General features: G+C 43.0%; 1 protein-coding gene across 1 annotated transcript in view; it reads left to right on the top strand.

The window, feature by feature from the left end:
• The first annotated feature begins 479 nt into the window (after positions 1-479).
• LOC148380585 (uncharacterized) overlaps positions 480-12,752 on the top strand; it is a 51,545-nt gene continuing 39,272 nt past the window's right edge. Inside the window, exons 1-8 of the mRNA XM_088363415.1 lie at positions 480-593; positions 1,079-1,236; positions 1,318-2,136; positions 2,218-2,315; positions 2,424-2,672; positions 2,832-3,020; positions 6,600-6,721; positions 8,677-8,799. Of these exons, the coding sequence (XP_088219541.1) occupies positions 495-593; positions 1,079-1,236; positions 1,318-2,086 (1,026 nt within the window). The 5' untranslated portion in view covers positions 480-494 and the 3' untranslated portion in view covers positions 2,087-2,136; positions 2,218-2,315; positions 2,424-2,672; ... (1 more) ...; positions 6,600-6,721; positions 8,677-8,799. The remainder of the gene's footprint in view (positions 594-1,078; positions 1,237-1,317; positions 2,137-2,217; positions 2,316-2,423; positions 2,673-2,831; positions 3,021-6,599; positions 6,722-8,676; positions 8,800-12,752) is intronic.

The following is a 12,752-nucleotide window of genomic DNA, read 5'->3' as shown; positions in this document are numbered from 1 at the left end:
GCTTGTCTGGATCCAGCGTTGTCTTGTGCTTTGTTGCCATTGACGGCTCACTTGGGGGAGGACGTGGTTACGTGGACGGAGACAAAACGAAACTTTGATGTGGATCCGAATGTTCAATTTTGCCATATGATTTTGTCTTTTTCTAACCTGCCACTGTTGTACTTGCTGCATTCTTTGTTCTCCCCCATCGGTGTAGGGCGGCGTTGGAGCGAGCCGATCCCGAATGTCCAATTTTGCAATTTGACTTGTACCATTTTGCCTTTTTCTAACCTGCCACTGTTGCACTTCATCTAACCCTAACCTACCACCGCTGTGGTACTTGCGTTCTTTGTTCTCCCCTAGGTGTAGGGCAGCATTGGAGCGAGACGGTAACATTTTGTGTCTTTTTCTAACCTACCACTGTCGTGCTTGATCTAAGCTGTGTGTCCTTTGTTCTCCAGGTGTTATTTATGTGTAAACGCCCAGTGTGGCCCCGCCTGCAAGTGGGCGGGGCGATGCAGCTGGCCCCGCCCCCATCGAAATGGCCCCGCCCCCATCGAAATGGCCCCGCCCCTGGCCCCCGCACCCTGTACTACAAAAAGACTAGTAGGGCAGTAAGACAAAAAGACAGTAGGGTAGGGGGCGGGGCTTGTCTTTATATACAGTATGTATATATATATATATATATATATATATATATATATATATATATATATATATATATATTTATATACACGGTATATATACATATATATATACTGTATATAACTGTTTGTTTCTTCTGCATCTTCCTCCTGTCCTCTTGTTGCACATCTTCCTTGTAACTTTGCAGCATGTGGGTGCTAACGACGCTTTGCTTGAGGCAGTCGTCTCACCGCTGGCCTGCCTGCGTAATCTCTTCTACCTGCTGAAGGTTTTCATTCTTCTTGTTGTTCTCAACTTTGAATATCTTTTATCGGCTGGTGTCATTGGCGATCCCCATTTTTTTATGTTTTGACCCCACCCCCCTCACTCGTCTAACATGTATTTTTACTTTTACTCCTTTTGCTCAGCCCCTTACTTGTTAGTCCAGTCACCCCCTGTTTTTCATCTACATCAGGAACTAAAAGCGAGCCAGCAAATGCAGCAGGCAGCACTCGAGAATCTACGAAGCATCAAAGAGGACAAAAAGCAAGAGCTGATTCGAAAGAAGCAGGAGCACGAGGAGAGGAGGAAACTAGAAGAAGAGAGGCGGCGGCGGGAGGAGGAAGCTCAAAGGTCTTTTACACGTTTTCACAAGTGAAACGCCATCGAACCTGCTTTACGATTTTCACGTTCGTGTTTTCATCTGTTTTGCAGGCTTATCAAGCTAGAAAAGGAGCGTCAGTGGAAGGAGAAGTTGAGGAGGGATGAAGAGGAGCGCCAAAGAAGACTTCAGGAGGAACGTGAGGCCAAACAAAGGGAGGAGGAGGAGAAAGAAAGGCAGGCTCTCATCCAGGCAGCAAAGTTGGAGGCCGAACGAGAGCTCAGGGCAAAGCAGGAGGAGGAGCGCAAGCGCAGAGAAGAAGAGGAGAGGAAGAAAAGGGAGGAGGAGGAACGCCGGAGGCAAATAGAGAGACAGCGACAGGAGGAAGAGAGGAGAAAACTGGAGGAAGAGAGGAGGCAGTTGGAGGCTGAGAGGAAGAAGCTGGAGGAGGATAAAAGGATGGAGGAAAGGAAAAGGAAAGAAGAGGAGGAGCGACTGAAGCGGGAGGAGGAGAGAAGGAGGCTGGAGGAAGAACGCCTAAGGAAGCAAGAGCAGGAGGCAGAGGAGAGGAGACGGCTTGAAGAAGAACACAGAAAGGAGATGGAGCGGGTGGAGGAGGAAAGGCGGAGACAGAGGGCAGCCCAGGCAGCCGTCCGAGACTCTGAGGAGAGGAGGAGGTTGGAGGAGGAGGAGCGAAGGAGAAAAGAGCAGCAGGAAGAGGAGAGGCGAAAGAGGGAGGAAGAGAAACGGAAGCTTCAGCACCAACAGGAAGACGATCGGAGGAGGCGTGAGGAGGAACGAAAAAGAGCAGAGGAGGATAGAAAGAGGAAGGTGCAAGAAGAAGAGAAAGGAGCATCAGTCCAGTGGAGGAGGCAAGATTGACATTCAAGAGAAGCTCAACTCTCTGCTTCGAGGACTGGAGGAAAGGAAAGGTAAGTCAATACGACGTGAGATGATCAGATGATGAATGAGGAGCTTCTTGTTTGGTTCAAATTGCTCATGTGCCACCATAGGCCGGCAACCACGGACCATGCAATCCAGCAAGTCGGTGACTCTTACGCCGTTCAGGTCACTTTACCCGTTCACGGCGCGAATGGATGAAATCATCGAGGTATGATTGCAATCACCTCACAAGGGCTGCCCTCCGAAATCAAATCGATTATCTTTGCACTTAATATATTCTCTCCTCACTTTCCAACTCTCCGTCCTCTTCTGTTAGGTGGATGAGACTGTGGAGCCAGAGGAGGGTTGGTTGTATGGGCACAGACAAGGTCTGATGGGTTGGTTCCCAAAGAGCTACGTAGAGAGGGTGGGCCAGTCGGACTTGGCAGCCCCCGCGCCACCTCCGAAGTTGCCCATTCAGTCGCAGCTTTCTAATGCTCTTGAAGCGGCAAAAGTAGCTGGGACTAAATCTGCCTTCACCCCAACACACTCTCCAAACTCTACTCACTCTGACACACCAGGACAGGTAAGTTAGCTTTGTTGGATTTATTATAGGATGATATCACACACAATTGACATGGCTGACATAGCTTGCCTGGGGGAACTGTTACCATTTCAAACCACACCACGTCAAGAAAGCTTTTCTAAACGTACCTATATGGATACACCGTTTTTCTTTTATCAGCAGGTGGTAGGGAACCTGCTCGCCCAGGCCCTGTGCTCCTGGACCGCAAAGACGGACAACCATCTGAACTTTGAAAAGGATGATGTGATTCAGGTGCTAGGACAGCTGGTGGCTGGGAAACCTGAAGGGAGAACAGGGCTGGTTCCCCAAGTCTTACGTCACACTTGTGGGCGAAGGGGACAGTTCAGAGTATGTATTCAAATACACACAAAAAAAGAACAAGATCGTTTTAACATGTTACAATATTTTTTTTCTGAAAGCCTTGGTGGCAAAACGTCATACAATCAAATTTGCACAATAGATAAGTTTAAGTCATAAAGTAAAGTTTATTTCAGCAACTCTGGGAAATATCATTAATACTGCTTTGTAGTACATATTAAATTCTCCTGTGTCTGAGTGTGTGTATATAATTAGCCTGCTAATATAAATTTACATGATAAATGATAAATATAACGATAAACGAATCTTAGATTATTAGAAGATAAAAATGGGATAACCCTGAATGTGTTTTCTGCCTACTCATCAACTGCCACTAGGCAGATTGAAGCCTTGGCATTTTCATTCATTTAAAGTCAAAAAGTCCCAATGATCATCGTCACACACACATCTGAGCAGCAGCGGAGCCCCATTTCAACCCCTTACACTGAGTGCCAAGCAGGGAAGAAATGGGTACCATTTTGATAATGGTCACTGGTATGACCCGGCCGGGGGATTGAACCCCCTACCTCCCAATCTCAGGGCGGACACTCTCCTCTCCGGCCACTGAGCTGGTAAAGTGTCTAATTCCATGGGAGTGGGTGCTGGTTCGGTGAGAGCTGGTTCCGTGGGGTTGGGTGCTGATTATGGGCGATTCGATGTGTGGGAGCTGTTGTTTTCCTTTCCGTCTTTCGGCCTTGACGATCATCTTTGGCTGGGCTGTCTCCCTCTGGCACCTGCTGGTTTTATCTCCAAGTGACCTTCCTGTAAACATTCTCCTCCATTCTTGCACATAGACTGTCTCACCTAATTCTTTCAGTTTTGTCATTTTGTACGAAATTATGTGAGCTTTTGGCTGTGACATCATTAATCTATTACTGTTCCCTGACTATGCAAAGTTGGTTCTTTTGATCTCCATGTACTTGCTTACGTCATCATGCTTTCAACCATATCTTTTCTTTGTTAGGCAAAATATTTCCCTCTGTCCAGAACGTTCAGTAGTAATCGAAAACTGGCGTCTAGCATTCGTCAAAACATAAGATACAATCAAGTACTGAACATTTTTAAACGACTTTGGCAGTGTCCGTGATTTAGAAAATCATCAGGCATGCATTACACAGTTCCTTAAGGGTCATTAAGCTATTTAGGCAATATATCAAAAGGCATTTGTCATTTCAAAGTGCTCAGAAATATATATTAGATCATAAAGTTAGAAAAACCTTTCTCATTACCACTTATCAAAAATGTCTAGTTATGTCTTCTTTATTGATTTGGTGTGTAGGTATAATTATATGCTTAAAATGTTTCTTTTATTTATTTAACATGTGTATATGCTTGTCTGCTTATGTACTTTATTCAATGAGGTTTGAGCATATCTGTTTTTGTAGCTAGGCAGGACTTTTTGTATTTCGACCTCATTCCTTCACTACTCTACTAGTTTTGCAACACTATAATTACCTGAATAGTATACAATTGCACTTGAAACACCATTGTTTTGAGGCAAAATGCTGCATTCAAGATTTCTGATATATATATATATATATATATATATATATATATATATATATATATATATATATATATATATATATATATATATATATAAATAAAAACTTGGATTTATATTTTTAAATGGTCTAAATGCTCAATTCACAAAGCAAACGAGCCACTTGCACAGAGCACACCTACGGAAGCCCAACAAGCATGAAGGAAGCGGTGGTTCATTTCTTCAATTCGCATCGTATTCGTGATGAAGAAAGTTATTTTGGCCTTTTTTCCATCTAGTATTTTATTTGACGACTTTATTTAATTTCATCGTGTTCGTTTTATTCATATGGTTCATTTAAATCAGTAATTAACTGAATACTAGGTTGGGCCTATCGTAATGCGCAGGTTAGTAATGTGCATTCCAGTTCTTTTAGGTGAACGGATCTTTAAAATCAGTTCACTCATAAGATTCGTTCAAACGAATCGTTCAACGAATCCCCCCCACACACAAACACACAAAATGATAAGGCTTTTTTTTTTTTTTTAATAATATCCAGTGGAAATAACCCATACACATTAAACAATACAACTACCCCAAAATTATTATATATGATAATAATTAATAATAATAATTCCTTCCGAATCGTTCACTCACCGGCCAACATTAGCGCGGGCGTAATCACATGCCGGCTGTCTCCATTCTAAATTGCGGTGAAAAACATGAGGTAAGAACGATGTATTATAAATTAACTACTACCAACAATCGTAATAATATGGAGAGTTAAATAAACAACTTTATTAAATTATTCGATGAACTATTGTCGTACTAATATTGGTAGTGTTGTAGTAATTGTTCTCGTTCGCGCGCAGCTTAGCGCTAACAGCATTCGGAGCAACACGACGGAGTTTTAGCTTGTAGCTTGGCCTACCATCCTTTACGATTTTTTCCCCCTCTAAACTGCCCTACAAATGTATGGAAATGGTGTGTACTGTTAGAATGGTTTATAGACTTGCCCCTGAAAATGGGCAAACCTAAAGGTAAGTCTCGTTAAAAATGTGTTTATCTCGTTTATTTGAAAATATGATGTGCCGTGTTGCTTCGTTTTCAATTGGTTGATGTTAATAAAGTATTTTTGGTGTCTTTGACTGCCCAAAAGTGTTAATAACCAGCTGGAATATTCTAGAATATTAATATTGCCATATTGTGGCCGAGTTTAACTGTGAACTGCGCAGGTGTGTGTAATCAATTGGCGGCTGTCTCCTTTTTAAATTGCGTTGAAACGCATGAGGTAAGAACGATATTAACTACTACCAACAATTGTAATAATATGGAGAGTTGAATAATAAACAACTTTATTAAATGATACGATAAACTATTGTACTAATATTGGTAGTATTGTAGCAATTGTTCTCGTTCGCGCGTCGGCGCGAACACAGCATTCGGGGCAACACGACGGAGTTTTAGCTTGTAGCTTGGCCTACCATACTTCACATTTTTTTCCCTCTAAACTGCTCTACAAATGTATGGAAATGGTGTGTAATAGAACGATTTATAGGGTTGCCCTTAAATATGGGCAAAGCTAAAAGTATGTCTCGTGAAAAATGTGTTTATCTCGTCTATTTGAAAATATTATGTGCCGTGTTGCTTCGTTTTCAATTGATGTTCATACAGTATTCTAGTGTCTTTGACTGCCCAACAGTGTTGATAACCTGCTGGAATATTAATATTGCCATATTGTGGCCGAGTTTGAGGGTTTAAGCGTTTTAGAGAAGTAATGTTAATCTAATTTCATATTACTGTATTGGCCCAAATATAATTTTTTTGTTTCTTTAATTGCATTGCAGAAAATAAAGAACTTTATCACAATATTCTAATTTCCCGTGACAGTCCTGTATATTATGTATACTAATAACTGATTGAAGTTTAGTGGCTCAACTCTTTGTATTATACTGAAGCATGAAATCATTATGTACAACCCTTTCTGTAATTCTTTACATTCTTTTCAATTATGCTATTACTGTAGGTTTTTATGAAGTAAAAAACAAACAAAATAAACTATTTTTGTTTTGTATTGTTTTTTTTAGGGGCCTGCGCGAGTTGCATTTGCCTGCATTTCAATGGTGTAGTGGATGCTCCATGTGTGTTCATTTGGAGTTCCAAAATTACGTCAGCCATTATGATCTGAATACTTGAGAACAGCAAACAAGTAAGTCATTATCACTCATTTACAAAAGTCACACTTTACGACAAGTATTTTAGCATCTCCCAGATGTTTTAGTTTTGTCTGAGCTTAATGTTAACATACAATGCTAACAATTATAGATCAATGTTGCAGTCTTTATAACTCCAATATAACACCAATATTTGATCACAAACTTTGCAGCAACACTTATAGGCAGAAAATATAACAATACTCACGCGCATATATTATGTATACTAAAAATTGACTGATGTTTAGTGGCTCAAATATGCTGGTGACTGCGAACCACCCAATACAGATTTGACACAGTATGTGAAGAAAATGTGATGAATGCTAAGCTTGGTTAGCTTGATGCTAACGCATTATTGAAAGCACCATCGACAGACTAACACAACCAGCATCAGTCTTTTGTTTGCGGCTATGTCATGTGCCTGCATCTGGTTGAAACTGCCCACCCCTGCCCTGCCCTGCGCCTGCGTTGAGATCAGTGTGTCTCAATCATTTTCTGAGATGCCCCCCCCAGGGAGAAGAAAACATTTTACGCCACCCCCAAGCTTGTACCCTTATTAACATTAAACTTTAATGTTTCTTTAATGATTAAAGAAAACAAAAAATAAATAAAAAAGAAAGATCAACTTACAATAAAGAATAACATTGTTTTTTAGTTTGTAACAGAACAGATTCAATGTGCATCACTTTGCCTGAAATTAAGATAAATTATGATTATTTAAATGCTAAACATTCTTGACCAACTGCGATTTTTATGCTAAAAAAATACAATAAAATAATAATTAACATACATAATATTAAATAACAGCAATAAATAATATTCAATTCAAAGTAATTAGCACCATTAACTCTGGAGCACAATATATAAAACATTTTAACCTACAAAACAAAAATAAATAAAACAATTTGTGCTGTTTTTTTTAATGAAAATAAGGCAGCATGACGGAGACCATATATCCACGGCTGCAGGTAGTATCAGCTTTTCTACAAAAGTGTTGATAACCAGCTGGATTATTATTATTGACATATTGTGGCCGAGTTTAAGCGTTTTAGAGAAGTAATGTTAATCTAATTTCACATGTTGTATACTTTTGCTTAATTTTTTAATTATTTTTGTTTGTTTATTTTCACATACAAAAACATTTAAAATGTACATAGATTAAATACATGTGAAAAAGAATGTCTAAAAAACCCTCCAGGGGCTTGCAAAGTAGCATTCTCCAGAAATATGAATACACTTAAGGTAAAATTTCAATGGATAGAGAAATATGCATCCTAATACATGTCATACAGATGAAAAAAGAAACATTAATAACAGGGATAAGGCATACAACAATAGGGAAAAAGCACACCAAAACTATAACTAAAGAGAATAATGAATGGATCCAGCCAGGTTCATTTAGCATACCATATGGAAAGTATTTAGTCTCTAAGATAAGTGATTTCAGAGCCTTCTTAAATTGGTGAGAAAAGTCCCATAAAAATAGTGGAAGCGAATTGTAAATCTTTGACCCTCTGTAGCCTAGTATGTTAAATTGAGTTTGGGCTGTACGGGCTATTGGTGGTCTGAGGTCATTTGAGCTGCATGTGGGGTAATTATGGACCTAAGAATTCTGTCTAAATAAGTTATGAAAAAATAGGGGAAGGGTTCTCCCCAATGAGCCATGAAGCAAGAGACCAATTTGAAGATGATTGACTTGAAAAACAGTGAGGATACTTAGCTGAGTAAAAAGAGGCTGAGATGAACGTTTCGGATGTACACAACATATTACTCTTAGAGCTCGTTTCTGCAGACCATATATAGGCTCAAGTCTGTTACAAGCATGAAATCATTATGTGCAAGCTGTTTTTATTTAATTCTTTACATTCTTTTCAATTATGCTATGACTGTAGGTTTTTATAACGTAAAAAATAAATTAAATGAACTATTTTCCTTTTGTCATTTTTTTTAGGGGGCTGCACGAGTTGCATTTGCCTGCCTTTCAATGGTCTACTGTAAATTCCATATGTTCATTTGGAGTTCCAAAAATTACGTCAGCCATTATGATCTGAATACTTGAGAAGAACAGCAACAAGTAAGTCATTATTTCTCATTTACAAAAGTCACACTGTACGACAAGTATTTTAGCAACTCCCGGCCGGATGTTTTAGTTTTGTCTGAGCTTAATGCTAACATACAATGCTAACAATTCTAGATTAATGTTGCAGTCATATAACTCCAATATAACTGATATTTGAACACAAACTTTACAGCAACACTTGTAGGCAGAAAATATAACTAAACTCAGAGGCATATATTATGTATACTAAAAAGTGATTGAAGCTTAGCGGCTCAAATATTTTGGTGATTGCGAACCACCCAATACAGATTTGACACAGTGTGTGAAGAAAATGTGATGAATGCTAAGCTTGGTTAGCTTGATGCTAACGCATTATGGAAAACACCATCGACAGACTAACACAACCATGCTAACAATTCTAGATTAATGTTACAGTCATTATAACTCCAATATATCACTGATATTTGAACACAAACTTGGCAGCAACACTTGTAGGCAGAAAATATAACAATACTCACAGCATACAATATATTATGTATACCAAAAACTGATTGAAGCTTAGTGGCTCAAATATTTTGGTGGCTGCGAACCACCCAATACAGATTTGACACAGTATGTGAAGAAAATGTGATGAATGCTAAGGTTGGTTAGCTTGATGCCAACGCATCAATGGTGGAAAACACCATCGACAGATTAACGCAACTAGCATAAGTCTTTTGTGTGCGGCTATGTCATGTGCCCGCATCTGGTTGAAACTGCCCACCCTTGCCCTACCCTGCCCTACCCTGCCCACCCCACCCCTGCCCTGCCCTGCCCTGCCCTGCCATGCCCTGCGCCTGCGCTTAGTTCAGTGCTGCTCAATCAATTCCCTGATGCCCCCAGGGACAAAAAAACATTTTGAGCCCCCCACGCTTGTACCCTTATTAACATTAAACTTTAATGATTCTTCAATGATTAAAGCAAACAAAATTAAATATAAAGGAAAGATCAACTTACAGTAAAGAATAACTTTATTATAACATTGTTTTTGTGTCTAACAAAACAGATTGAATGTGCATCACTTTGCCTGAAATTAAAAAATAAATTATGAATTTTTAAACTCTAAACATTCTTGACCAACTGCTGAATGCTGAAGAAAATACAATAAAATAATGAGCAAACATAATATAAACATAACATTGCCCTGCCCTGGCCTACCCTGCCCACCCCTGCCCTGCGCCTGTGCTTAGTTCAGTGCTGCTCAATCAATTCCCTGATGCCCCCCAGGGAGAAAAAAACATTTTGAGCCCCCCACGCTTGTACCCTTATTAACATTAAACTTTAATGATTCTTCAATGATTAAAGCAAACAAAATTAAATAAAAAGGAAAGATCAACTTACAGTAAAGAATAACTTTATTATAACATTGTTTTTGTGTCTAACAAAACAGATTGAATGTGCATCACTTTGCCTGAAATTAAAAAATAAATTATGAATTTTTAAACTCTAAACATTCTTGACCAACTGCTGAATGCTGAAGAAAATACAATAAAATAATGAGCAAACATAATATTAAATGAAATAACAGCAATAATTAATATTAAATTCAAAGTAAGGGGCACAATATTTAAAACATCATATCCTACAAAACAAAAGTAAATAAAATGATTTCTTTTTTAATGTAAATGAGGCAGCATGACGGAGACCATATCCACGACTGCAGGTAGGTCTTATGCAATGCAAAAGTAAATAAAATGATTTCTTTTTTAATGTAAATGAGGCAGCATGACGGAGACCATATCCACGACTGCAGGTAGGTCTTATGCAATGGTGTTTTTTTTGTTGTTGTTGCACTGAGCAATTTGGTACGCTGCCTTGGAATTTCCTGGATGAAGCCAGGACTGCTTCGAATGCGTCAGAACTGCCTTGGATGAGCCTTGAAATTGCCTTGAATGCGCCTCGGATGTGCTTGGACACTGGGATCGCCTTGGTCACGCCTGGACAACGCCGGAGAACCACCTTGTATGCGCCTGGACGACGCCGGGACCCCCTTGGATGCACCTGGATGGAGCTGGGATCGCACTGGATGCGCTTGGACGACACCGAGTCCGGCTTGTATGCGCCTGGACGACGCCAGGATTGCCTTGGATGCGCCTGGACAATGCCAGGACTGCCTTGGATGCGCCTTGAATGCGCCTGGGCGAGGCCGGGACCGCCTTGGATATGCTTTGGATGCACCAGGACAACGCGGAGACCGCCTTGAATGCGCCTGGACGCCGCTGGGACTGCCTTGGATGTGCCTGGACGACGCCGGGAAAGCCTTGGATGCGCCTGGATGACGCCGGGACAGATTTGAATGCGCCTGGTTGACGCCAAGCTCAGCTTGGATGCGCCTGGACGACGGCGGGATCACTTTGGATGCTTCTGGATGACGCCGGGATCACCTTAGATGCGCCTCGACAATGCTTGGACCACATTGGATGCGCCTGTAAAACACCAAGACCACCTTGGATGCGCCTTGGATACCCTTGGACGACACCAGGACCACCTAGGATGCCCCTAGACGACTTGAAATGTGGCTTGAAATGTGCCTCGGATGCACCTTGGATGCACCTAATCGACGCCAGGACAACCTTGGATGTGCCCAGACGATGCCAGGACTGCCCTGGATGTGCCTGGAAGACGCTGGGACCACCTTGTACCCGCCTAGACGATGCCGGGATCACTTTGGATGCACCTGGACCATGCCAAGACTGCCTTGGATGCAGCTGGACGAAGCCGAGACTGTCTTGGATGGAGCTGGACGAAGCCAGGACTGCCTTGCATGCGCCTGGACGACGCTGGGACGGCCTTGGTTGCGCCTGGACGAAACCGGGACCGCCTTGTATGCGCCTGGACGACGCCGGGGCAGCCTTGTGTGGGCCTGGACAAAACCAGGAGCGCGTCTGATGCTCCTGGATGACTCCGGTACAGCCTTAGGTGTGCCTGGACGACGTCAGAACTGCCTGGGATGTACCTGGACGACGCTTGGACCGCCTTGAATGCACCTTGGACATGCCTGGAAGAGGAACGGACCATCTTGCATGCGCCTGGACGATGCAGGAACCGCCTGGGATGCGCCTTGTATGCGCCTGGATGGAGCCGGGATCACCTTGGATGCGCCTGGATGATGCTTGGACCGCCTTGGATGCGCCTGGATGACACTGGGACCGCCTTGGATGCGTCATGGATGCGCCTGGACTAAAGCGAGATCACCTTGGATGCGTATGGACGACGCCGGGACCGCCTTGGTTGCGTTTGGACGACACCTGGACCGCCTTGCTTGCGCCTGGACGTCGCCGGGACCGCCTTTGGTGCGCCTGGACGATGCCAAGGCGCCTAGATAATTCTGAGACCCCCTTGGATGCGCCTGGACGACACTGGGACCGTCTTGGATGTGCCTGGACGATGCTGGGATTGCCTTGGATGCGTCTAGTGACCTCTGGAACGCCTTGGATGTGCCTGGACAACGCCTGGACCGCCTTGTATGCGCCTGGATGATCCTGGGACCGTCTTTGTGGCGCCTGGACGACATTGGGACCACCTTGGATGCGTGTAGACGATGCTGGGACTGCCTTTGATGCGCGTTTGATGCGCCTGCGCGACACCAGGACCGCCTTGAATGTGCCTGAACGACGCCGACATCGTCTTGGATGTGGCTTGGATGCGCCCGGACGACCCCAGGACTCCCTTGGATGAGGCTGGACGACTACGGGACTGTTAAGGATGCACCTTGGATGCCCCTGGACGAAGCCGGGACTCCCTTAGATGTGCCTTGGATGCGCCTGGATGATGAAGGGACTGCCTTGGCTGCGGCTCGGCTGCGGCTCGGCTGCGGCTCGGCTGCGGCTCGGCTGCGGCTCGGCTGCGGCTGGGCTGCGGCTGGGCTGCGGCTGGGCTGCGGCTGGGCTGCGGCTGGGCTGCGGCTCGGCTGCGGCTTGGCTGCGGCT

Source organism: Syngnathus floridae, chromosome 20, assembly GCF_059516105.1.
Source record: "Syngnathus floridae isolate MCC-2025c chromosome 20, RoL_Sflo_1.0, whole genome shotgun sequence".
Lineage (NCBI taxonomy): Eukaryota > Metazoa > Chordata > Actinopteri > Syngnathiformes > Syngnathidae > Syngnathus > Syngnathus floridae.
This window is presented reverse-complemented; position numbering and strand designations above follow the sequence as displayed.